This window comes from Xyrauchen texanus, chromosome 35 (genome assembly GCF_025860055.1).
Source record: "Xyrauchen texanus isolate HMW12.3.18 chromosome 35, RBS_HiC_50CHRs, whole genome shotgun sequence".
In the NCBI taxonomy this organism is placed as follows: domain Eukaryota; kingdom Metazoa; phylum Chordata; class Actinopteri; order Cypriniformes; family Catostomidae; genus Xyrauchen; species Xyrauchen texanus.
Window position 1 is genome coordinate 36,758,161 of NC_068310.1, and position 24,594 is coordinate 36,782,754.

At 37.7% G+C, this 24,594-nt stretch overlaps 2 protein-coding genes and 1 pseudogene across 2 annotated transcripts in view; 1 reads left to right on the forward strand and 2 right to left on the reverse strand.

Moving 5' to 3' along the window:
* Positions 1-252: 252 nt before the first annotated feature.
* Positions 253-1,821, reverse strand: LOC127628589 (torsin-1A-like; annotated as a pseudogene).
* A 5,922-nt stretch (positions 1,822-7,743) lies between these two features.
* LOC127628695 (torsin-1A-like) lies at positions 7,744-14,860 on the reverse strand. The gene is made up of 5 exons (XM_052105492.1): positions 14,583-14,860; positions 12,825-13,090; positions 11,739-11,914; positions 10,756-10,883; positions 7,744-9,144 (listed from the first exon to the last, which is right to left on the reverse strand). Exons 1-5 carry the CDS (start codon positions 14,773-14,775, stop codon positions 8,897-8,899), a joined length of 1,011 nt encoding a protein of 336 aa, XP_051961452.1. The 5' UTR covers positions 14,776-14,860; the 3' UTR covers positions 7,744-8,896.
* A 1,966-nt stretch (positions 14,861-16,826) lies between these two features.
* The window catches only part of scamp1 (secretory carrier membrane protein 1), a 32,729-nt gene continuing 24,961 nt past the window's right edge, over positions 16,827-24,594 (forward strand). Inside the window, exon 1 of the mRNA XM_052105489.1 lies at positions 16,827-16,974. Within this exon, the coding sequence (XP_051961449.1) occupies positions 16,918-16,974 (57 nt within the window). The 5' untranslated portion in view covers positions 16,827-16,917. The remainder of the gene's footprint in view (positions 16,975-24,594) is intronic.

Genomic DNA, 24,594 nt, shown 5'->3' on the forward strand with positions numbered 1-24,594 from the left:
GAGCACAATTCAATTCTTGAGACTTTAAGCTTTCAAACAGGATTGGATCAGTATTTGTGAAAATATTCATCAAAATTAAATTTTACATGATTTAATTTAGAGTTGTTACATTTCTTTCATAACAATTACACGTTTATTCTTTCCGGTCACTTTTGATCGGGCACAACTAAAACATGATTTAACGATGAACAGTGCGCATAAGGGTTAAGAGAAGATGATTTACTTTATATTTAACAAACCAGGTTTGTTCAGTTAAATATACAAGTCCAATCTGTTGTGGATGTTCTTGCACCCCTGCATGGAGAAGACACGTTGCTCTTTAGGAAAATAGTTCAGGTCACGGGCCATCAGTTCCACAACGGCTATGTTTGGGCCGAAACCCCTGTTGTACAACTCTGCCAAACCGCACTCCAAGATGTGCTTGTGCTCCAGAGGAAGAAACGGCACAAAGAAATCCACCATGTTCAAATCGATTAAACTAGTATGCCAGAGACCACCTACAGAGAAGAAGAAAAACATTCAATACTACAATGCTTTATACAACACTGGCAGATAAAGTCATACAGAGAGTGAGACACACTATTCTTGTTGTTGAAGACAGACAGTGAAAGTGCTTCCTCTAAATCCTTCAGCTGGATCTCCTCTCGTTCTCTTCCTGCTTTCCAGAAATCCAGAGCAACCTGAACAATGTTCTCTCCTCCTGCATTGCTGAAGACACAAACACAAATGGACTCCATTCTGTTTTCCAGACATGTAAAAGACATCACATGGACATAAAATAGCATAAATATGATATGCATGAATACATGCCGGATGACACATACCTGAGGAAGATGAAGATGGCATGTCTGTATGACAGTCCATTCATGTTGTCATAAAAGTCCAGAAATGGTTTTATACTGTCAATCAGTCCGGGATGCATTTTATCCATTTCATCAAAGATGAACATAGAACGTGCACAAATGGACACATTTCCCTTGATCCATTCCTGTAACTGATCCTTAATATGCACAAAATAGAGATCAAATCAAATGATACGCTGCATTTGTTCAGTTAAATCAAATACCTTTAGTTCAAAAGTATCTTGTATCTGAATATTTGATGTAATTATTGTGTAGGTTGACTAGCAAGACATTACCTAGTATGCGTTTATGCGCACCGCATGAGGAAAGTGTACTGTGGCGGCAAATAAATGGACAAATCTGCTCGAAATTCCTTTCTGGTAAATGTTTTCCGCTATGATCTGGCTGACAAAGTTCTTCCCAGTTCCGGTCCAACCGTGAAGGGACAGAACCAGCGGCTTCTTTGGGTTGTCCTTTTGCATGAAGCCCGTGACAGCTTGCAGGATGACCTGTTTGGCGACATGCTGCCCGAACAGCTTCGCCTCAAGGTCGTGTTTCAGACCTGTGGATGAGAGAATGACTCACAGGACAGAGTCAGAAATATCTGGTCATTACTGTAATTGCCTGTAATCAAGCCATTAAATAGTTTAAACCTTGAACTAGAAATGGGAAATTCATCAAGACAAACTATGGACATGATACCATATTTCATGGTAGTTTAAAAAGTCTTGAAGTTGTCAAACTCCACATCGACAGCTGCTCTTTGACTGTGTATAAAGGACTTACCGGTGGCGTTAAAGGTGATCCAGTTAGCATTACAGTTTTCATATGCATAATTAAAAACATAAAAAACACCCGTTGCCAATAATCCACAAACAGTTGCACCAACAACGCCAATAATCACACCATTTCCAACCGTCCCTGGTATAAGGATGAAGAGCAGCAGTGTAGCGTAAAAGAGATGGTCCCTTTCTTTCATTTTAATGACTTGATATTTTGAGAAAATAAATGCAAGGTCCAAACTCACATTCAAAGCCACTTAATCTCACATAGTTAGACTTTAGACTGTCATTACATTTATACTGTCTGGTCCACATTGACGCTCATTCTGTGCAAGAAACGCCCATTTCAGCCTTTAAACTCCAAGAGAAGTTCAGAAGCCACATTTAAAAACATATACATACCACATAAACGTTTTATACAGACCAACATTAACCAAAGCTTGAGCAAAATAGCCAACGGTGGCCAAAATCTCCCAGATATTTCAAATGTGGGAGCAAAAAATTACACCAATTGAAATACATTTTTTTCGAAATCCAACATTTATAGTATGGCCTTGTAAGAAATGAGAGGGAAGATAAATAAATCAATTAACGGATTAATATAACACAGCAGGTTTAATTTAAGATCAATGAGTTTTATCGAAAAGACTGTTTCAGCAATTGTAGAATGACCCCGTTGCCCTGTTTTCCTTTGACTCGTTGTGCATGACACCGCGGAGACTTGCAGCACGTGGAGGCTCATGCTACTCTCCACGATCCACACACAACTCACCACACGCCCCGTTGAGAGCACCACTAATCACCACCACGAGGAGGTTACCCCATGTGACTCTACCCTCCCTAGCAACCGGGCCAATTTGGTTGCTAAGGAGACCTGGTTGGAGTCACTCAGCATGCCCTGGATTCAAACTCGTGACTCTAGGGGTGATAGTGAGCGTCAATACTCACTGAGCTAACATAGTCAATTTCTCAAAAGTCATTGTACAATATACAATTGTGATGGCAGATACTTTCACTCATAGTCATACTGCAATGTACTCAAATGCTATAGAAAAGCATATCTCTAAAAGACTCTGAATTGAACAGTATAAAGTCTCTTATTATTAAAATGTACAATTATTTTAAATGTGAAAATCTCATAAAGGGCATGAAAATATTTTTCTCTTCTCTATATTGCAGCTGTAATTTTAACATGTAATACATTTTAAAAACATGTAAAATATGTATACTGTACATTAGGTTTGATATGTATTGAAATAAGTATGTTTAATTATATCACTTAAAAATGAACATAAAAAGTCTATTGCTATCAGTGGTTACCGCATAAACAACAAAACACTAAAGGGTCGTTTGTAAATGGTTTTACCCTGTTATGCCATGTATTATAATGTTGGTTGTTTATCATCAGTGATATTATATGATAGATGTTGATAATACTTTGTGATATTTTGATAGATGCTGGGCTTTTTTATAGATCTTGAAGGGATGTTGCAAGCCGCTGCAACCCCTCATGATATAATATTGGGAGGAGACTTTAATCTTTTGATGGACTCCTTAATCATAGTGAAGCAAAAGTCTGCAAGCCCTCTAGAGCAACACTGATGCTTCACGGGATGTGTAAAAATCTTTAAGAGTTTTGGCTATTCAGGGCAAGACAGTCATTCATTGAATCGGTGGACAAAGCAGGGAAGCTTTTGGCTAGATATGTAAAATCAATAATGCTTTTAAAGAATTATATCTTGATCTCTATAGTTCCATGTCTTCATCTACTGATAAAGATATTAGACATTTTGTGGAACCATTTGAACTCCCTAAACTGACGACTGAGCAAAAAAGTTATCTTGATTCTGAGATAACCTTGGAGGAGTTTGGCGAGGTAATTAAGACCTTAACTACAGGCAAGTTTCCCGGGCCAGATGGCTTATGCCACAGAACTGGCTCCACTTTTGTAATTAAAATGAATTGTATTCCAAAATTCAACTACCTACTACAATCTATCCAAAAGCAAAAGTCTGTATGTGGAGATGCAAGGGTGCGGCTTATGCAATTCAAGATTTTACATAGATTATATTGGACCCCATCTAGATTGTATAGGCTTGGTCTTAAAGACACTCCCACCTGGTGGCGATGCCAGTCAGACAATGGAGACATAACCCATGTTTTTGGTGGTGTGTTATGTGTGATGTGTTGGGCACTCAAATTTAATTTTGCCCCAGACTCCGTATTTTAGGCGATGGGGCGATCGTAAATATTGGAGATAAACACGTAAAAAATTGGGTCCTGACCAGTGTTATGATTGGCAGACAGATTATTTTAAGGGGATGGAAGTCTGCTGAAGTGCCCATATTTCAGGAGTGTTGTGTGGAGATGGGGAGGGTGGCAGTAATATATATAAATATGTATATATATATATATATATATATATATATATATATATATAACCACCCCCATGCTTCACAGTAGGGATGGTGTTCTTGGGATGGTACTCATCATTCTTCTTCCTCCAAACACGGTTAGTGGAATTATGACCAAAAAGTTCTATTTTGGTCTCATCTGACCACATGACTTTCTCCCATGACTCCTCTGGATCATCCAAATGGTCATTGGCAAACTTAAGACGGGCCTTGACATGTGCTGGTTTAAGCAGGGGAACCTTCCGTGCTATGCATGATTTCAAACCATGACGTCTTAGTGTATTACCAACAGTAACCTTGGAAACGGTGGTCCCAGCTCTTTTCAGGTCATTGACCAGCTCCTCCCGTGTAGTTCTGGGCTGATTTCTCACCTTTCTTAGGATCATTGAGACCCCACGAGGTGAGATCTTGCATGGAGCCCCAGTCCGAGGGAGATTGACAGTCATGTTTAGCTTCTTCCATTTTGTAATGATTTCTCCAACAGTGGACCTTTTTTCACCAAGCTGCTTGGCAATTTCCCCGTAGCCCTTTCCAGCCTTGTGGAGGTGTAAAATTTTGTCTCTAGTGTCTTTGGACAGCTCTTTGGTCTTGGCCATGTTAGTAGTTGGATTCTTACTGATTGTATGGGGTGGACAGGTGTCTTTATGCAGCTAACGACCTCAAACAGGTGCATCTAATTTAGGATAATAAATGGAGTGGAGGTGGACATTTTAAAGGCAGACTAACAGGTCTTTGAGGGTCAGAATTCTAGCTGATAGACAGGTGTTCAAATACTTATTTGCAGCTGTATCATACAAATAAATAGTTAAAAAATCATACATTGTGATTTCTGGATTTTTTTTTAGATTATGTCTCTCACAGTGGACATGCACCTACGATGACAATTTCAGACCCCTCCATGATTTCTAAGTGGGAGAACTTGCAAAATAGCAGGGTGTTCAAATACTTATTTTCCTCACTGTATATATATATATATATATATATATATATATATATATATATATATTTTTTTTTTTGTGTGTGTGTGTGTGTACTTATATGTGACCATAGGGATGTTCAATGAGGGGCAGGGCGGGGTTGATGATTAGGAAGGGGTATTAGTGGGGGTTAAATGTTAATTCAGTATATATATATATATATATATATAATGTTTTGTTTTTCTTTGTTATCGGTGCAAATCAATAAAAAATGTTAATCGAGAAAATAATTAGAATCATAACTATTCCCATAAAATATAATGAAATGTTGTGGGTCATGCAAGGAATTCTGGGAATTATCCAGTTATTGTTTCTTTTACCATAATTTTAACAATAATTTACAGTAAAAAGCACATATACTCTCTTGTTAAACATAATATACATTTTTACATGTTAATTATACGGTAAAAATCACACTTTTTACATCTAAAAAAGGTCATTTGTACAACGTTTGACATTTTCTTTTAAAATATTTTATAATTTTTTGAGTATATTTTAAGGTTTTTATTGTTACAACATCTTGACATTATTTACAGTTGTGTTTTTGTATATTGATTTGATTGTTCAGAATGAGGCGATATAAATGTATTTACACAGAAATCATGATTATCGGGAAACAATTTATTGTTTGATTACAAAAGTTGATTGTTGATTCCCACGCTCATTCGAAAGAAATAAGTGCATTGTCAGGACTTGAACTTGCCTCTGGAACTAAAGGGTGAGGTGGCACAGAGTCGTCATATTTTCATATGGCTTTTATGCAGTATTGCATTTTTATACAGGATTATATGTGCTGTAGGCACATATAGAGTGGTGGTGGCGTAGTGGGCTAAAGCACATAACTGGTAATCAGAAGGTCACTGGTTCAAACCCCATTGTGTCCTTAAACAAGGCACTTAACTCCAGGTTGTTCCGGGGGATTGTCCCTGTAATAAGTGCACTGTAAGTCACTTTGGATAAAAGGGTCTGCCAAATGCATAAATGTAAATGTAGGGAGGAGACCCCCTTAATTTGGCAGTGTGGAGAAGTCTTTAGACAGTAGGATGACCAACAACACCAAACACAGTTTGGCCTTTTGTGTGACATCTAGGGGCAAGTAAATGTAAGATCAATATCACAATACAAACAACATGACACCAAGTAGTAGCTTATTCAAGTAATGGCACAGCAATCTCCACTAAGGACTGTAATGGGAACAGCAAAACAATTTGGGAAAAAAGGGAGTACCTTGAAGGTTATAAGTACTGAAAATGATCATAAATAAGTTACATTGTGTCTCAAACAAAACTCAAATGCAAATTGGTGCATATCCAGCAACTAGTTCTTTGGAGACTTTCATTTCGGTTAATTGTCCATTTTGTTTGCCGGCGGACTGAAATAAACCTGTGCATCCCGACTTCTTAATATATGTTCCTTGTGGTGTCATGCTCGTGCAAGCAGTTTGAGACCATTCCATATCTGTCTTCATGCTTTCGGAGACGGTACGTCTTCTAAGAGGCCTAGGTCACGTAGTCCACTTCTCTAGAGTCTTCATGACCCAACAACATACATTTGATTATGAACGTTTCTGCCAAGAGATCTACTACTGTCTATAAAGGGAAGACTGTCCATGGCCTATGACCTGACTCGGGACCATTGGAGCCTATATACAGAACTAAGGCGTCATGCCAATAATCAATGAGATAAATGATGTACACGATGACCATGTTCAGACATGTTCAATAGTTATCTATGCTTGTAACCAATCAGTATTCTAGAAGCTATAACATTAACGTCAGCTTGATGCTATATCTGACTATAAGTATTGATGTTTTTGGACCTGTGTTCAGTTCATGAATCTCCTGTCTTCCAACTCCGAGGCTTTTGTACTGCTGACTTCTGCCATTTGATTTAGCAACTCTCTTCAGAAATATGTAACCAATTAGATAGACTCCTCGACTCCTGGTCTTCATTCCAAGCCTACTGGTGTACAGGCCCAAGCTGTACATCATTTACATTTACATTTATACATTTGGCAGACGCTTTTATCCAAAGTGACTTACAGTGCACTTATTACAGGGACAATCCCCCCGGAGCAACCTGGAGTTAAGTGTCTTGCTCAAGGACACAATGGTGGTGGCTGTGGGGATCGAACCAGCAACCTTCTGATTAACAGTTATGTGTTTTACCCCACCACCACACATGTAGCTGTAATCACCTACACCACATAAAAAGAGCATAAAAGTAATCCATATAACACTTAAGTGGTTAAATCCATGTTTTCAGACATGATATGATAGGTGTGGGTGAGGAAAAAGATCAATATTTCAGTCATTTTTATTATATATTCTCCTACCTGACCACTAGGGGGCGATATAAACGAAGAATGCGAATCGCCAAAAACTGAAGGAGAAAGTGAAAGGAAAAAGGACTTAAATATTGATCTGTTTCACTTCAGAAGACATGGATTTAACCACCAGAGTCGTCTGGAGTACCTTTTGTTGCCCTTATGTGAATGTTTGGCACCCATTCACTTACATTGAATAGACCTACAGAGCTGAAATATTCTTCTAAAAACCTTTGTTTGTGTTCAGCAGATGAAAGAAAGTCACACATCTGGGATGGCATGAGGGTGTAAATGATGAGAGAATTTTCATTTTTAAGTGAACCAATCGTTCTTGTTCAGGTCTCTATGTAAAAATTATTGATGACCATGCACAATTAAAAAGACGAAAGGACTTTATTAAAACGAATGAATTCGTTTAATTCGAATTTTAAGTTATAAAACCAATTTATTTAGGCCTTTAATGTTGTCATTTTTCAATAGCTTGATCTAGCGATCGTCAAATCACTGTATTATAGTTAGTATCTATCCAAACATTATTGAGCAAAACTGGTGCTGAGAAATCAAGTAATTTAAAGTATATTTAAAATGAACCACATTTAGTTTTAAAAAAGTTTGTAGACTTTTTAAAGAAAATATAAATGATCAGAAAAAGACATCTCCAACAGGCCAGTAGAAGAATAAATCTCTGCAAGACAAAATACATTCATTTACCTCATAAAGCTTTTATCAAAATCAATATGTACATTGAATCCTTCAAGTATTTTGCCATTTTATCTTGGTTTCCTACACAATTAAGTTCAAAGCAGAAGATGACCAAATAATGAAGACTTATTATCAACAAATATAAAAATAGCATGTTGACATGCTAATAACTGTAATAAAAACTCAGTGTTCTTCTTATAAGATAAACAGGCACTGATTTGCTTAATAGCACCTCCGACCAAACTTAAAGGACTTTAAAAAACCCAAATATAAACCTTGATGGTAACTAAATGTTCCGGAACGTTCTGCTTTAGCTTCAAAGTTCAAAACGGGATTGAAATGAACAATTGTGAGACATCTGACGATCATCACCATCTTAAGCATTCAAGTCATGTTGTTTTTTTCTTCTCAAAAATGGCTGAAATGAATGTGTATCTGACATTTCAAGCTGAAGGCAAATACATGTTTTCTTCTTCTCATGATAATTAATACAGATTGACAACATTAACTCTAATTAAAAAACTCACTGACAGCCAGTGTTTCACAGCGCCACAATGTGCAAAGATTAAAAAAAGCTTCCTCTATCAGATTCATCCTTGAAAACAAGATCTTACCCTGCAAGAGCCGAAATTAATCAAACAGTTCTATAATAGAACACTTTCGTCGTCTTGCTTTCATCAGAGATTGTGACATCATAGAACGCAATAGTGTTTGAGTTCTATTAGAGAATGTCCCCAACTGACACTCTCTGTATAAAAATTCAAATCTCGATGGAGTCGCACGATTCCATGGACAAAAAAAGCACACAGTCAATAATTAATTGTTGTTTTCGATTCTCTGTTTTCTCTCTCGTTCAGTTTATATAGAAGTCCATTCTGCTGGAGATGATCTTGCAGCCCTGCATGGAGAAGACGCGATCCTCTTTTGGGAAGTAGTTCAGATCGTGGGCCATCTGTTCAACTACTTCCTGATTCGGCACGTGATTCTTGGAGGCCATCTCGGCCAAACCGCACTGAATGACGTGCTTGTACTCCAGCGGAAGAAACGGCACGAAGAAATCCACTAAGTTCTTATCGATTAAACTAGCGTGCCAGAAACCACCTACAGACAGAAAGATGACAAAATAATGAAGTAAACGTTTAACAGAAGTAATTGCATTCAGCTTAGTATAGTGTCAAATCTAAAAAAGAGAGGCTGTGTGTTACATTTATTTTACTACGGTTAAGGCCTAACAACAACACTTAACTGTGATAAAAACATTTTAACACATACACCTGTGGCCAAACGTATTGGCAGTGACATAAATGTTGTGTTTCGCAAAGTTTTCTGCTTCAGTTGTGGTGGTGTTGATTCACATTGTTTCTAGATTAATGTGCAGAGTGATCAGATGCATTTTAAATCATTGCAAAAAGCTTCATTGTTTTTTGGTCCTGGCACAAAATGACCAGCAAACATCATTTCACTAATCATATCAGCAGCATCTGGGAAAGTGTGAACGAGTACTAGTCAGGTTAAATCACTCTATCATCACTTTACATCAAAATGGCCTCACATGCAAGGAAATTGCTGCAAAGAATATTGCACCTGAAAGAACCATTTACCGGATCATCAAGAACTTCAAAGGAGAGAGGTTCAACTGCTGTGAAGAAGGCTTCAGGATGTCCCAGAGTGTCCAGCAAGTGCCAGGACCGTCTCCTCCTGAGGAGTCCGCTCTGGAACCGTGTCACCCCCAGTGCAAAGCTCAATATGGGCAGCCAGTTGGTGTGAGTGCATCTGCACGCACAGAGAGGGAAGACTTTTGGACAATGGCCAGGTGTCAAGAAGGGCAGCAAAGAGGCCACTTCTCTCCAAGACAAACATCAAGGACAGACTGAAATTTTGCAGGAAGTACAAGGATTGGACATCAGAAGACTGGTGCAACTGATGAAGCCCCCTTCCGACTGTTTGGGACATCTGGAAAATCGATAGTCCGGAGAAGAAATGGTGAACGATACCACGAGTCCTGTGTCGTGCCAACAGTGAAGCATCCTGAGACCATCCATGTGTGGGGTTGCTTTTCATCACAGGGAGTGGGCTCGCTCACAATCCTGCACAAAAACACTGCCATGAATAAAGAATGGTGTCAAAACGTCCTGCAAGAGCAACTTCTCCCAGCGATCCAGGAACAATTTGGTGATGATCCGTGCATTTTCCAGCATGATGGAACACCATGTCACAAGACAAGAGTGATCATTAGTGAAGTGGCTCGGAGATCATTACATTGACATTTTGGATCCATGGCCAGGCAACTCCCGGATCTCAATCCCATAGAGAACCTGTGGTCAATCCTCAAAAGGCGAGTGGACAAGCAGAAGCTCCGAGCACTAATAAGTCAAGAATGGATCTCCATCAGTCAGGATTTGACCCAGAAGCTGATATCCAGCATGCCAGAGTGAATTGCAGAGGTTATGAAGAACAAGGGTCAACACTGTAAATATTGACTCTTTGCATATATTGAGTGTTTTTGCCAATAAAAGCCTTTAAAACTCATGAAACGATAATCATTGTTTTCCAGTCCATAGAAACATGTGAACAAATAATTACAAATACTGAAGCAGCAAACTTTGCAAAACACTAAATGTATGTCACCGACAATACTTTTGGCCACGGCTGTAGCGTCTCATGGCTTATTACTTTCCTATACTATACAGTGAGAACAACAGAGAGACACACTATTCTTGTTGTTGAAGACAGACAGTGAAAGCGCCATCTCTAAATCCTTCAGCTGGATCTCCTCTCGTTCTCTTCCTGCTTTCCAGAAATCCAGAGCAACCTGAACGATTTTCTCTCCTCCTGCATTGCTGAAGAAATGAACACAAAAATCAGCATAACGAACTAAATTAATGCGAAAACAAACAATTGCATCCGACTAACAAAATGCATCTACATAGTAAACATCATGCAGATTTGGTTAAAACATGGCACAACATCCAAAACCCTGAAAAAGAAAAGGCTAATTAACAATCTAAATTAAAGGCATACCCTCATGCCGTCCCAAATGTGAATGAATTTCTTTCTTTTGCAGAACAAACATTATGGTTTTTAGAAGAATATTTCAGCTCTGTAGTTCCATTCAATGCAATGCGTGCTAACATTTTGACATGCCAAAAAGCACATAAAGGCAGCATAAAAGTAATCTGTATGACTCCAGTGGTTTAATCCATGCCTTCTGAAGTGATATGATAGGTGTGAGTGAGAAACACATCAATTTTTAAACCTATATTGCAAGAAATTCTCCTCCCTGCCCAGTAGGGGGCGATGTGCATGAAGAATATTAACCAGCAAAAACACAAGAAGAAGAAGAATGGGAAAGTTAAAGTGGACATTGACTGATTAATGGGCAGGGAGGAGAATTTATAGCAAAAAAGGACTTCCATTTTAATCTCTTTCTCGCCCACACGTATCAAATCGCTTCTGGAGACTTTGATTTAACCACTGGAGTTTTATGGATAACTTTTAGGCTGACTAATGTGATTTTTGGAGATTCAAAATGTTGGTACCCATTCACAAGGCATTGTATGGATCAAAAGAGCATAAAAGAAGATTTTCTTCATCTAAAAATCTTCATTTGAGTTCGGACACATCTGGGATGGTATACGGGTGAGTAAATGATGAGAGAATTGTCATGCTTGAGTGAACGATCCCTTTAAGCTGACCTGAGGAAGATAAAGATGGCCTGTCTGTACGACACTCCGCTCAGATTGTCATAAAAGTCCAGATATGGCATAATGCTGTCGATCAGTCCGGTTTGCATTTTATCCATTTCATCAAAGATGAACATTGAACGTGCGCAGTTGGACACATTTCCCCTGATCCACTCCTGTAACTGTGTCTATATACACACACACACACACACACACACACACACACACACACACACACACACACACACACATACACAATTAAATATAGATTTGACAATGCACAACTTTGGAGTGTGATATTTAGTTCATGCATCATGAAATATGAGATTTGGTTCCATTTGATTTCAGCACAATCTCCAACAATTGTACAACTGAAAAGAGGTCAAGAATTGTATTTCAGATTAAAAAATACAATACATTTGGGCGTTTTTATAGTCATATTTATAAGCTATTGTATTCTGTAATAAAAGCACTGAAATTGATGCCTTTTCACACTTCAATTTGACACGTGGCATTTGTTTTATTTGCAGCAAAATACTGTATTTTTAAAGATTAAGATTCAACTTTATTGTCATTGTGCACAGTACAGGTACAGAGCCAATGAAATGTTGTTTTCGCATATCCCAACTAAGCTGGGGTCAGAGCGCGGGGTCAGAGCGCAGTGTCAGCCATGAAACAGTGCCCCTGGAGTAGATAGGGTCAAGGGCCCTGCTCAAGGGCCCAACAGTGGTATCTTGGCAGTGCTGGGGCTTGAACCCCCGACCTTTCGGTCAGTAACCCAGAACCTTAACCGCTGAGCCACCACTGGCCCTGCAAAACCCCATGTTGATCAAACAAACAGATAGTCCCAAACCCAATTTACGCCATTGGCGAGACGGGTTGCTCAATAACAAACAGAGCATTTTTCATAGCGCCACAGAGACACGGTGTTTACAGTTTTCAAGAAATTAACTTACAAATGGCTTACTTATAGTCATCTGCATAATATGCTGAAAAAGTTACACACTTCAGCTTTAAGGTATTTTGTGGTCCAACAGAATATTTGATATAAGTTCAGTGTGCATTACGTGTGTTTGTATGTAAATAAAAATACATTACCTTGTAGGAATCTATGTGCTTCTCATGAGGAAAGTGTGCTGTGGCAGTAAACAGATGAACAAAACTGCTCGACATGCCTTTATGGTAAATGTTTTCTGCTATGAGCTGACTGACGAAGTTCTTCCCTGTCCCAGTCCAGCCATGAAGAGACAGAACCAGCGGTTTCTTTGGGTTTTTACTGCTCATAAATCCCGTGACGGCTTTTAAAATGACTCGTGTAGCAACGTGCTGCCCGAACAGCTTCGTCTCAAGGTCATGCTTCAGTCCTGTGGATGAGAGGACAGATTTGCACGATCAGAAATGTGCTATTAATTTACAAGACATGCAACATGTCAGTAGCATTCAGTGAGAACAGAACATTATAGAGGAGGATCTTATTTATCACCCCATGGCCATCTTTGCCTCTAAATGGTAAATGGTCTGCACTTATATAGCGCCTTTTTAACCTTAGCGGTATTCAAAGCGCTTTACACTGTGACTCATTCACCCATTCATACACCACTGATGGCAGAGCTGCTATGTAAGGTGCTAGCCTGCCATTGGGAGCAACTTGGGGTTCAGTGTCTTGCCCAAGGACACTTCAGCATGTGGAGTTGTGTGGGCCGGGAATCGAACCACTAATCCTCCAATTAGTGGCCGACCCGCTCTACCACCTGAGCCACAGCCGCCCCGCCACTATTGACTAAGAGTGCCAACAAAACAACAACAAAAAGTATAATGTCAGAAAACGGCAAGGAACAAGTCTAAAACACTAACCACATAATTGATGAATGTTGCAATGCATGCTGGGAACTCACACATCATAAACACTGTTCAACATGAAATCGTTCATTCAGACAACTCTGTTTGACTAGTTGGGACAACATTTGGGGTACTATTGTTGGTCTAATGTGTGTTTTTATGACACAAAAACCCCCATAAGCCGGATGAAATGCACAAACCAACACTGTAAATGTCAAATTGAAATTTTTTCATGTGATTCATACGATTTTAAAGCCTTAAAAGAAAATAATATATCTCCATTTTTTTATTTGATTAATACATTTGAAGTTAAATATGTAAAAATGACTTCTTAAGGTTTATGAAGCACACATGCAGAAAAAAGCACACATCGAGAAATATGTCAATTTACATGCTAATTAATCGTTAAAATCCTGAAAGAGAAAATTAATTGTCAGCCAAATTTCATAATCGTGAAAGCTCTATAAAATAATATAAATTAGCAATAAAAACGTGCATGAGATTTTACTGCATTAAGAACAGAACATGATGCACAAATGTTGATCTAAATGAACCAAAACTATTCATGCCTGGACAAATCCACATTGATACTAAACGACTGGCACTTCAAAACAAGTTTCTTTGTTTACAAAGGGGAAAAAATATGAAAATAAAAATCAAGCATATGGATCCATTATTTACCTAATTTTAAAATAGTACGTGACAAAATACACCAGTATAATAAACCAATGATATCAATCAATAATAAACCTGCATCTCCAAGTCAAGTTACATTGTTTACTTAACAAAAGAAGAAAATGAACAGCAACCGTATGGCTACATTTTCCTTTGAAGCCAAAATAAAAAAGTTAAACAATTAAAATAGGATAAGAACGCTAAACCAGATAAAGTGTGCATGATAATAAGGGTATTTTAGTGAAACAAGAGCATGTGTGCATAAAATGATGATGAATAAAAGCATGTTGATCCAGATAAAATCCACCTACGATACTTAAAAGCTGATAAAACCCATATTACCTGTTGCATTAAAATTGATCCAGTTCTCATCGCACACTTCAAATAAATATTGATAGATTTTCCCCAGAGCAGCAGCAGCTCCAGCACCAACTATTAGAGTGGTGGACACGGGCTCTATGGCTTTCACAACCACCCCTGAGATCAGGATGCAGTGCAGCAGGGTAGTGAATATACGACGCTGCCGATCTTTCATTTTACTACGAAGTCATCGATACTTTTGATTAAAACTGAAAGAAAACAACATTCAGGTTCCAACTCACAGCCGCCACTTCCTGGAAAACTGGTGTCATTAGCGTGCGACGCATGACGTGCGACGCATGACGTATGACGCATGACGTAGAACGCATGCGCGCAGTGGAGCCGTTGTGTTCAACGGTACATTTGCTCCGTGTTAAAATATATTTAGAAACAATAACCAAAAGTTATTTCTTTCTTTATTTTTTGGTTATTTTATATTTCTTTATTTATTTTTTACCCTTGACATAATGGCTATATGTACTCTTGTATGTAAATTATTTTTTGTTCTTGTTAAAATGCAATAAAGAATAATATATAAAAAAACATTTGTTCTACGGGTGTTAAGCCAGTTTTGGTCATATTTTGTCTACATATTATACATGAACCTTTGTGCGAACTTCTGGACATTTTGGTCTTTAGCTTTTTTTCTCGATCATTTTGGCTGTGTTAATGCCAACGACATAAATGTTGCCAAATGTGTATATTTTTGGAGGGAATTTTGACAATTCAACCTCAGTTCCTATAATACATCTACTGTGTACATAAAATAGTTACACTCAGGACATTCAGGACAAAAATGTCCCCATTGAAACCCATTAAAATTGAATATTTGTTCCCAGTGCCATTAAAGCATAATATCATGAGTTTTATGATATCATGCTTTCATTCCAGAGCCCTGGCTTCAAAATATTTGTTTTTAATGTTTTCCACCAGATGCCGACATGTTTAGCCTATGGAGCAAATACATCCTTTTTTCCTATTTTCTGTTTGTCTGTATTATAGAGCACTGCAGGCCAACTGAATAAATGATGCAGATAAAATTGTGTGGGTGTGTTGGTATGGATGTTAGAGTGTGTTTTGTATATGTGTACTGAGAAATGTGTGTGTGTGTGTGTGTGAGCGTGTATTTATCACTTTGTGGGGACCAAATGTCCCCATAAGGATAGTAAAACACGATATTTTTGACCTTGTGGGGACATTTTGTCGGTCCCCATGAGGAAAACAGCTTATAAATCATACTAAATTATGTTTTTTGAAAAGGTAAAAAATGCAGAAAGTTTTCTGTGAGGGTTAGGTTTAGGGGTAGGGTTAGGTTTAGGGGATAGAATATAAAGTTTGTACAGTATAAAAACCATTATGTCTATGGAAAGTCCCCATAAAACATGGAAACACAACGTGTGTGTGTGTGTGTGTGTGTGTGTGTGTGTGTGTGTGTGTGTGTGTGTGTGTGTGTGTGTGTGTGTGTGTAAAAAACAACAGTGTCAAGCCCCTGAGATCAAAAGACCAATCATATTTTTCCTAATCAGTATATATATATATATATATATATATATATATATATATATATATATATATATATACAATAAAAAATCCTAACCAAACATGCCATAATTTCTGGATTACAACGCAAGAAATTTCAAAATAAGATGTCTAACCTGTTGTCATAACTATATGATGTGCTATTATTGTCTCAGTTAATAAACAATCAATTATGAATGGATAAATATAAATTCTGCTTGAATTGTAATGGATATTTATGCACTCTAGGCGGCAGCAATGTCCACATTTAGTCTTCTAACAGTTTTAGCTCTTTTCTTCTCTTTAAAAATAAATAAGTAAATAAAATAAACATTAGTATAAATTATAGATATATACCAGCATAAAGGTGCGTGAAATAGCTCAATGAACAGTAACAATGTGGAGAATTACATAAAAAAATAATAATAAAGTAAAATCGAATGAGACAAAATTTAGTGTAACAAAATGAAAGAGTATAAAGGGAACACAATTACAAGATAAAAAAAAAGAAATATTTAAAAGATTCAAGCTAAAGTAGGTCTTTGTGGTCTGATGGGGACAAAATAATTATAATAATAATAACCAGTAAACATTTTTATTGATACAGAATGCCATAAAACGAAACTTAATAACATCAACATAAATAAAATATAATAATGAAAAATATCAGAATACCTGCTGGATTACGTCATTTCCGGTTCTGCCATTTTGCTATTGCGGATCGGTCTGTGTTCCCTCACCGAACATCGTTAAAATAACCTCGCATTTCAGCACAAAACGGTCCCATTACACCGGTAAAATGTCAGATTTTGACAGCAACCCCTTCGCGGACCCGGACTTTAGCAACCCATTTCAGGTAATGCCTCATAAATGCTTGTTTTTTAGCGGAACAGGATCTTGTGTTAATGAATAGAGCAGTCAGCTGTGTGTCAATACTGTATCAGCGGGTCTTTGGTTCTGCTTATTATGGCTTTAAATATTACTTTTGTCATTCTGGAGGTTCTGGTCCAGTTCTGTAGTACTGCTTCTGTTCACTTAGTCTAACACAAGCCTTTAATTCACTTCAAAAGTGTTTTGTTTTCACTGTATTCGACCAGAGTGACGTTTTCATCTGTTATGGCTTTATTATGATTATATTAATTCATTAAGATGATGAGGGTACCTGTGATTTATGCTATATGTTTTGGGGTTTTATGTGCTTAGCCTGTCAACTAGTACATTTATATGATGGTGGTAGTGCTGTCAGTGTCTGGATGTAATAAACAGTCATCCTCTGATGTCTGTGTGTTTAGATATATTTGGCTTAATGATGATGTTTAGAGTCAATAAACGATTAACCGCGTGTCTGTATAAGTTTGGACTGCTGCTGTAAAAGACTCTGTTTTGCCCCTGTTTTGATAGGTGATATGACTGTATGAAGATCTGTTCAGCTGAGTGAATTAGATAATTGACAGTCTGTTATATTTTCCAAGCTATCTAGATACAGTTGAAGTCCGAAGTTTACAAACACTTAGGTTGAAGTCATTAAAACGCCTTTTTTTAAGCACTCCACAGATTTAATATTAGTATACTATAGTTTTGGCAAGTCGTTTAGGACATCTACTTTGTGCATGACACGAGTACATTTTCCAACTATTGTTTACAGACCGATTGTTTCACTTTTAATTGACTATATCACCATTCCAGTGGGTCAGAAGTTTACATACATTAACTTAACTGTGCCTTTTAGCAGCTTGGAAAATTACAGATGATGATGTCAAGCCTTTAGACAATTAGCCAATTAGCGTCTGATAGGAGGTGTGCTGAATTGGAAGTGTACCTGTGGACGTATTTTAAAGGCTACCTTCAAACTCTTGACATCATTGGAAAATCAAAAGAAATCAGTCAAGACCTCAGAAAAACAATTGTGGACCTCCACAAGTCTGGTTCACCCTTGGGAGCAATTTCCAAACACCTGAAGGTACCACATTCATCTGTACAAACAATAGTATGCAAGTATAAACACCATGTGACCACACAGGCATCATACCGCTCAGGAAGGAGATGCATTCTGTCTCCTAGAGATGAACGTAGTTTGGTGTGAAAAGTGCAAATCAATCCTTGACAAGGTTCAAGACCTTGTGAAGATGCTGGAGGAAACAGGTAGACAAGTATCTAGATCCACAGTAAAATGAGTCCTATGTCGACATAACCAGCAAGGATGAAGCCACTGCTCCAAAACTGCCATAAAAAAAGACAGATTACAGTGTGCAAGTGCACATGGAGACAAGACTTTAGCCTTCTTTGATATTTTCCTGTGCACATCAGAAACATGTGCTATACTTTTCCATTTTTTAAGTCGTTTTGGTTTGTAATTGTTTTGGTTGTTCGTTCCTTCTAAGAAAGACTTTTACTGATTATAGTCCTAAATGTGCCAAGAATAAAAGGTAGGCTAATTTTTGTTCTTTATTTCTATCCCAAAAAATATTGGAATCGTAACCAAGATTCGATAAGCAGAATGGGAATAGGAATCAATAAAATCGAAAAGATACCCAACCCTACTGTTTGGCCATAATGACCATTGTTATGTTTGGAGGATAAAGGGTGAGGCTTGCGAGCTGAAGAACACCATCCCAACTGTGAAGCATGGGGGTGGCAGCATCATGTTGTGGGGGTGTTTGCTGCAGGAGGGACTGGTGCACTTCACAAAATAGATGACATCATGAGGAAGGAAAATGATGTGGATATATTGAAGCAACATCTCAAGACATCAGGCAGGAAGTTAAAGCTCGGTGGCAAATGGGTCTTCCAAATGTGTAATAAATAGTGATAATAATAATAGGAATAATAGTGTTGTCACGGTACTAAAATGTCAATATATCTGTACCGATACCAGTGAAATTTTACGGTTCTTGATACCAATTTCGATATAACAGCAGAAATATGCTAATATTGTCATGTGCTGTTATTTTTAATTATTTAATAATTATAGTTTAATCATTATTATTATTTTCCAGAACTTTCCAGACTTTTAAAGTTTAATTTAATTTCATCATCAAAATGGTGTCTAATCAATACATTCTTAAACAATTTTAATAAGTGAAAATAGAACTTTCTTTTTTTGCCAAACATGTATTTACATTTACATTTATGCATTTGGCAGACGCTTTTATCCAAAGTGACTTACAGTGCACTTATTACAGGGACAATCCCCCCGGAGCAACCTGGAGTTAAGTGCCTTACTCAAGGACACAATGGTGGTGGCTGTGGGGATCAAACCAGAAACCTTCTGATTAACAGTACGTGCTTTAGCCACTACGCCGCCACCACTCAGTGGTATATTCAACAGCAGTCTTGCTTGTGATATTTTGATTTATTATTATATTACAGTAAATATTAGATTTTACTATACAGTTGCAATATATTTGTATTCAATTTCTTCATTTTCAGGCATCAAGATTTTATTTTGAATCATGCTTTTATTATGACGAGTGTTTTTTGCCGGATGCTTCACTTTTTCTGGATAAACAGTTTGTGCCACGGCCCAGTGTGATCATTAAAGACTTTTAAGTCATGTCCGAAATCTCATCTCTTTACACTGGCGTTTGAGTCTGACAAATGAAATGCAGGACACAGTTTTGGAGTGTTTGGATTTTATATTACTGGTGTTTGTGTGTATGTGGTAATTTTGAAATGTTATGTTTAAAATTGTATTACTGTAAATACTTTGGTCAACTCTGTTGTTTTAAATGCTATATAAATAAAGATTGAGCTGAGATTAAAGGGCAAATGCTGTGATTTTAATTATATAAATATATATTTTACATGTGCTGCGTGGTTCACAGTAGATTAGTGCTCTGCTCTGTCATCTCATACAACGTGAATGATTCTCTATGTCTGTGGAGTTTCCAGTGGATGAGCGGTCAGATTTATTTAAATTACGCAGCCCGTCCGCAGTAAGATTGCAGCCTTTAGCGGTTTAGTAAGTCACACTAGGACATGTTACGATTTTAATTTGATTAATTGTCAATTTTATTGTACACGGAGTAACAGAGCACACATTCAAAATAAGCCTGTAAGCATTTTAAAGCAGTCGTGTGTCAGTCTGCTGGTATTGGATAGAGTCGGTGCTCGGTACTACCGGTATTGTGAGAAGCTTGTGGAAGGATCCCAAAACATCTGACCCAAGTTAACCAATTTAAAGGCAATGCTACCAAATACTAACAAAGTGTATGTAAACTTCTGACCCACTGGGAATGTGATGAAAGAAATAAAAGCTGAAATAAATAATTCTCTCTACTATTATTCTGACATTTCACATTCTTAAAATAAAGTAGAGATCCAAACTGACCTAAGACAGGGAATGTTTTCTACCATTAAATGTCAGGAATTGTGAAAAACTGAGTTTAAATGTATTTGGCTAACGTGTAAAACTTCTGACTTCAACTGTAGATCTAGACTAGATATTACATTTGCGGTCAAAACATGGCAGTATTTGTTGTCTGCTTAATGCACCAAAGCTGGTGATCTGGTGGATCTTGAGGGAATTACACTGCTTTGTATATTAGTTATACACATCTGCCATATGGCTTGTGTTTTCCTTTTTTTGTATTCACTGGGTAGGATGTGAGTACAAGAATTTACAGGTGTAATAGACGCACACAGATGGGACCGGACTGGTCTTTGAAAGTTGTAGTGGGACAAATGTTTGTCTAATTCATGCTCAGCAGATTGTGACTTATGATCTGTCGGACAGGACATGCTCTATCCGATCTTTAGGTCAGAATGGTTTCAAATTAACATACAAATGCATATATTTGAGGGTCTCATTCTATTTATTTGTGAATCTCTTTCCACTTGTATGTTAATTAGAAACCATTTTGACCCCATAATGATCTCTCGCTCCTTATCCTCTCATTATATCTCTCTGTCCTTGATGCCCAACGGTCAGTATCAACCACCCGCGCAAACCCCCTAGTTGTTTGCCATTAGTAACGCACACACATAAACACATGAGGATCATCAGCAAAGAAAGCTGTTTGCTTCCACTAACGTTTTTAATTTAAAGCTAGTCTGGGAAGTCATCATTGAACTGCTCAGAAGGAAGCGAGGTATTTCATCAAGTGATCAGCAGTAATGGTATGCAGCCCGTCATTGAGTTGCCATGGAAACTTGACACCAGTGCCCAGTATCCGGCCGAAAGTAGCGGCACACGTCTCAATAATTCATACGGGCTCTTAATTGCATTGTGTTTCTGACCCAGGGCTTCAGTGTATAAAGACTGTCTTGCTAGTCACTATAAGTTAACTTTCTCATTGTGATTTTTGCTGTCTGTCCCCCTGACCTCATGTTTTAAACCATGAAGGAAGGTCAGTCAGATATTCACATCAGGGTATGTCACCTAGCCAATCACTGAGTGGTGGCATTTGGTTCTGGTTCTTCATAGCCAAACAGTATTCGGATTGTGGCATCGTCATTTACATCTGCTTGTTGTTTTATGCTATGAGTAAATTTGCAGAATGTTACTTCTGGTCTTGGATGCTGATGCCTTGTTATTAATGACACCTGTGGCCGTTAAGTGAACTGCAGCAGCTATATGTTGCTTGCGCTCGTGCACACACACTCCATAGGGACGCGCGCGTGAGCGAATATAATGATGTAATGTACAAAGAGACTGAACGTGATTCACCGGCATCATGCTGACAGATGATGTAGCATAATTCAAATTACACCGTTATGACTGTTTTACTACAAACTTTGAGACTAAACTAAAACTACTTATCAGCTAACATAGCATACTGATACACACATATACAGCTAGATACTACCGAACTATGCCAGACAGTTTACTGTTGCACTATTGTATGTTTTGTATGTCATATTTTGTACAAAGGTCAAGAAACCAGCGTATTTGCTTACATTTATCCGGTATACCTGACTTTTATTATAAAGAGAAGATCGATTAAATTATTTGAAAGTTACAAAGCAAGGTAGCTTGCAATTCGTCAGCGTTAGAGGGCAAGACCAAGTTAGCTTAAATTACGCAGATCAATCCTTACGGCACTATATTTCTCATGATTTGCAGTTATGTAAGTTTACCTGTCCAATAAGATCAACGCCAATTCAGGGTCGGTTTTGATCCCCAAAACTGGACAAAGGTCCCTCCAGGAATCAAATGCCCTGCCGATGTTCACTCTAGTTTTTGCTCAACAACGATCACGTTCCTGGTTAGCCGGACAGGATTCAGTATATACATTTTTTTTTTTTTGGCTAATTCTGAGTTTGTGTAGGAGTCGGTGTTGTGCTGGGAGCCGGACGTTTGCTGGATTCCATCTCTAAGATAACTTTACCTAGTGTTGCAGTTTGTTGACTCTGTTGACTAGCGGAAGCACTGAGGCAAGGCTCTCGGGAGCGCGCATAAACGTCACATCCTTTGGATTTTCCCGGCAAAACCGACCCACTCCTTTTGCATGAAAATCAGTCTACAGGCTTTAATAGGCAACCTAGGAAGTCCGGCAAGGGCTCATTTTTTAAGTTGCATAACAAGACGTTCACACATTGGCAAAAAAAAGGCAAAAATTACATGAAAATTGTTACATATTGCACCTTTAAGCACTTGTGCAAAACACCTGTACACCTAGCTATTTATATATGTTTTTTATATATATATTTATTTTTTTAGCTTTTACCCTTTAGCACTGTGAACTTCCAAAAAGTTACAGTAGTTACAGTGTTCAACAGTGTATGTACATTCATCATATGATATTTATTTTAGTAATTTTTGCCCCCCTGAAAGTCATGCAAATTTCAGCACATCTCAAATTCTGTATGGACCCGTTTCACTTCTTCTGACTGTCGTAATCCACCACTCTATTATTTTTCTTCATTTGAAAAGTTGTGGAAATGTAAAAGCTGGGTTTTTCTTTGATGTTGGAGAAAACGGATAAGCAAAAATTATAGTTGCCTTGCATTTCAAAACCAGGAAGTCTGAAAAGGGCTGATTGTGTTTAACAGAATTGTGTGGTGGATGTGACGTTGATGAAAATGTAATTTATTATGTTTTCCAAATAAAATGGCTGACTTTTTTGTTTTTCTTATAAGGCAAATTTTATTGCTAACATTTGATGTATCCTAAATACACACAATTAAATAATATTTTCAATTTGTTTTTGCATAATTTGGCAAAATGCTGACTATTTATAATATACCTTCTTCAAACATCACTTGTCTCATATTTAATCTCAAGCATGCTCTTTACTGAATGTTTGTTGACTTGGTGACTTGGTGAGTGGTGGTGGTGTAGTGGTCTAAGCACATAACTGGTAATCTGGTAATCAGAAGGACACTGGTTCGAACCCCACAGCCACCACCATTGTGTCCTTGAGCAAGGCACTTAACTCCAGGTTGCTCCGGGGGGATTGTCCCTGTAATAAGTGCACTGTAAGTCGCTTTGGATAAAAGCGTCTGCCAAATGCATAAATGTAAATGTAAATGGTGACAAGTACAATAACCTTGGAAATAACTTTTTTTTTAGTGGCAAAAACGTTTGAATCGTGGAAATGATGCCAAAACTGTGGGTTGTAATTTTTGAAATCTTGCTAGAAATCATTTGTACCAAAAATAAATGAAGGCATGGTTAAAAATGGTCCAATTCAGTTTTAATGAGAACTTCTTATAACAAAAAGATACATGAAAATGCACCAGCAGTTGAAGAAACAACCATAGAGACGGTTTTGTACCCCTTAATCTATTTTGAGGTTTCAAATGAATAGTAAATAGAAAATAGAAACACTACTCGAGCTATGAAGGTGGTTTTATTTGCAATTTAAAGAATGACTAATCACCTAATGTAGGCCACTGTTTGCTAAACATTAAGTAAAACATTTGTTGACTTTAAAAGCCTAGAGTAAATAGTCTTTATCCTGGATGTGGTCTTGATAGAAATGACTCTTACAGTATGCTGAAACAGTCTTGAGTGATGCTGCCTCGTCAACAAGAGGCAAGGCATGATGCAGGATGTTGCAGAATCGGTGCACAATGTGGGTGTTTGCTTGCTTGTGATGACTAAGAAGAGTCATTTTATTTTACTTTCTCGCTGAGTCACTCTTGTCATTTGTCTGTACAGAAACAGTACCGTCACGGGATGTTTTCACTGAATGAGTGTTTCATTATACCAGACTCTAATCAGTAGGGGTTTGCTCTCAGATCTACAGCATCCCAATGTGTCTCAGAATAAACGTCTGTCTTTAAGAATGATGCCTTGTGTCTTACATGGATGCAGATGTTTCTGAAATATGCAGTATTTCACTGAAATATGTACCTTTTGAGATAGGAAAGCTGCATAATAAAATAATACGCATGTGTAAAACAGTTAAAGGATGGGCAAGGAGGAGGCGAGAACCGGCTTGTCAACATAAATCGTATTTTAATGAGAAACTTAAAAGACAACATAAACAAACAAACACGACAGACATGCCCGTAATTCTCTCTCTCTCGA

Coding starts and splice junctions, on each gene's coding strand:
- LOC127628695 (XM_052105492.1), bottom strand. CDS start 14,775: ATGAAAGATCGGCAGCGTCGTATATTCACTACCCTGCTGCACTGCATC. Junction 13,091..14,582: donor GATCAATTTTAATGCAACAG/GTAATATGGGTT, acceptor TCTCATCCACAG/GACTGAAGCATGACCTTGAG. Junction 11,915..12,824: donor AGCACATAGATTCCTACAAG/GTAATGTATTTT, acceptor GTGTGTATATAG/ACACAGTTACAGGAGTGGAT.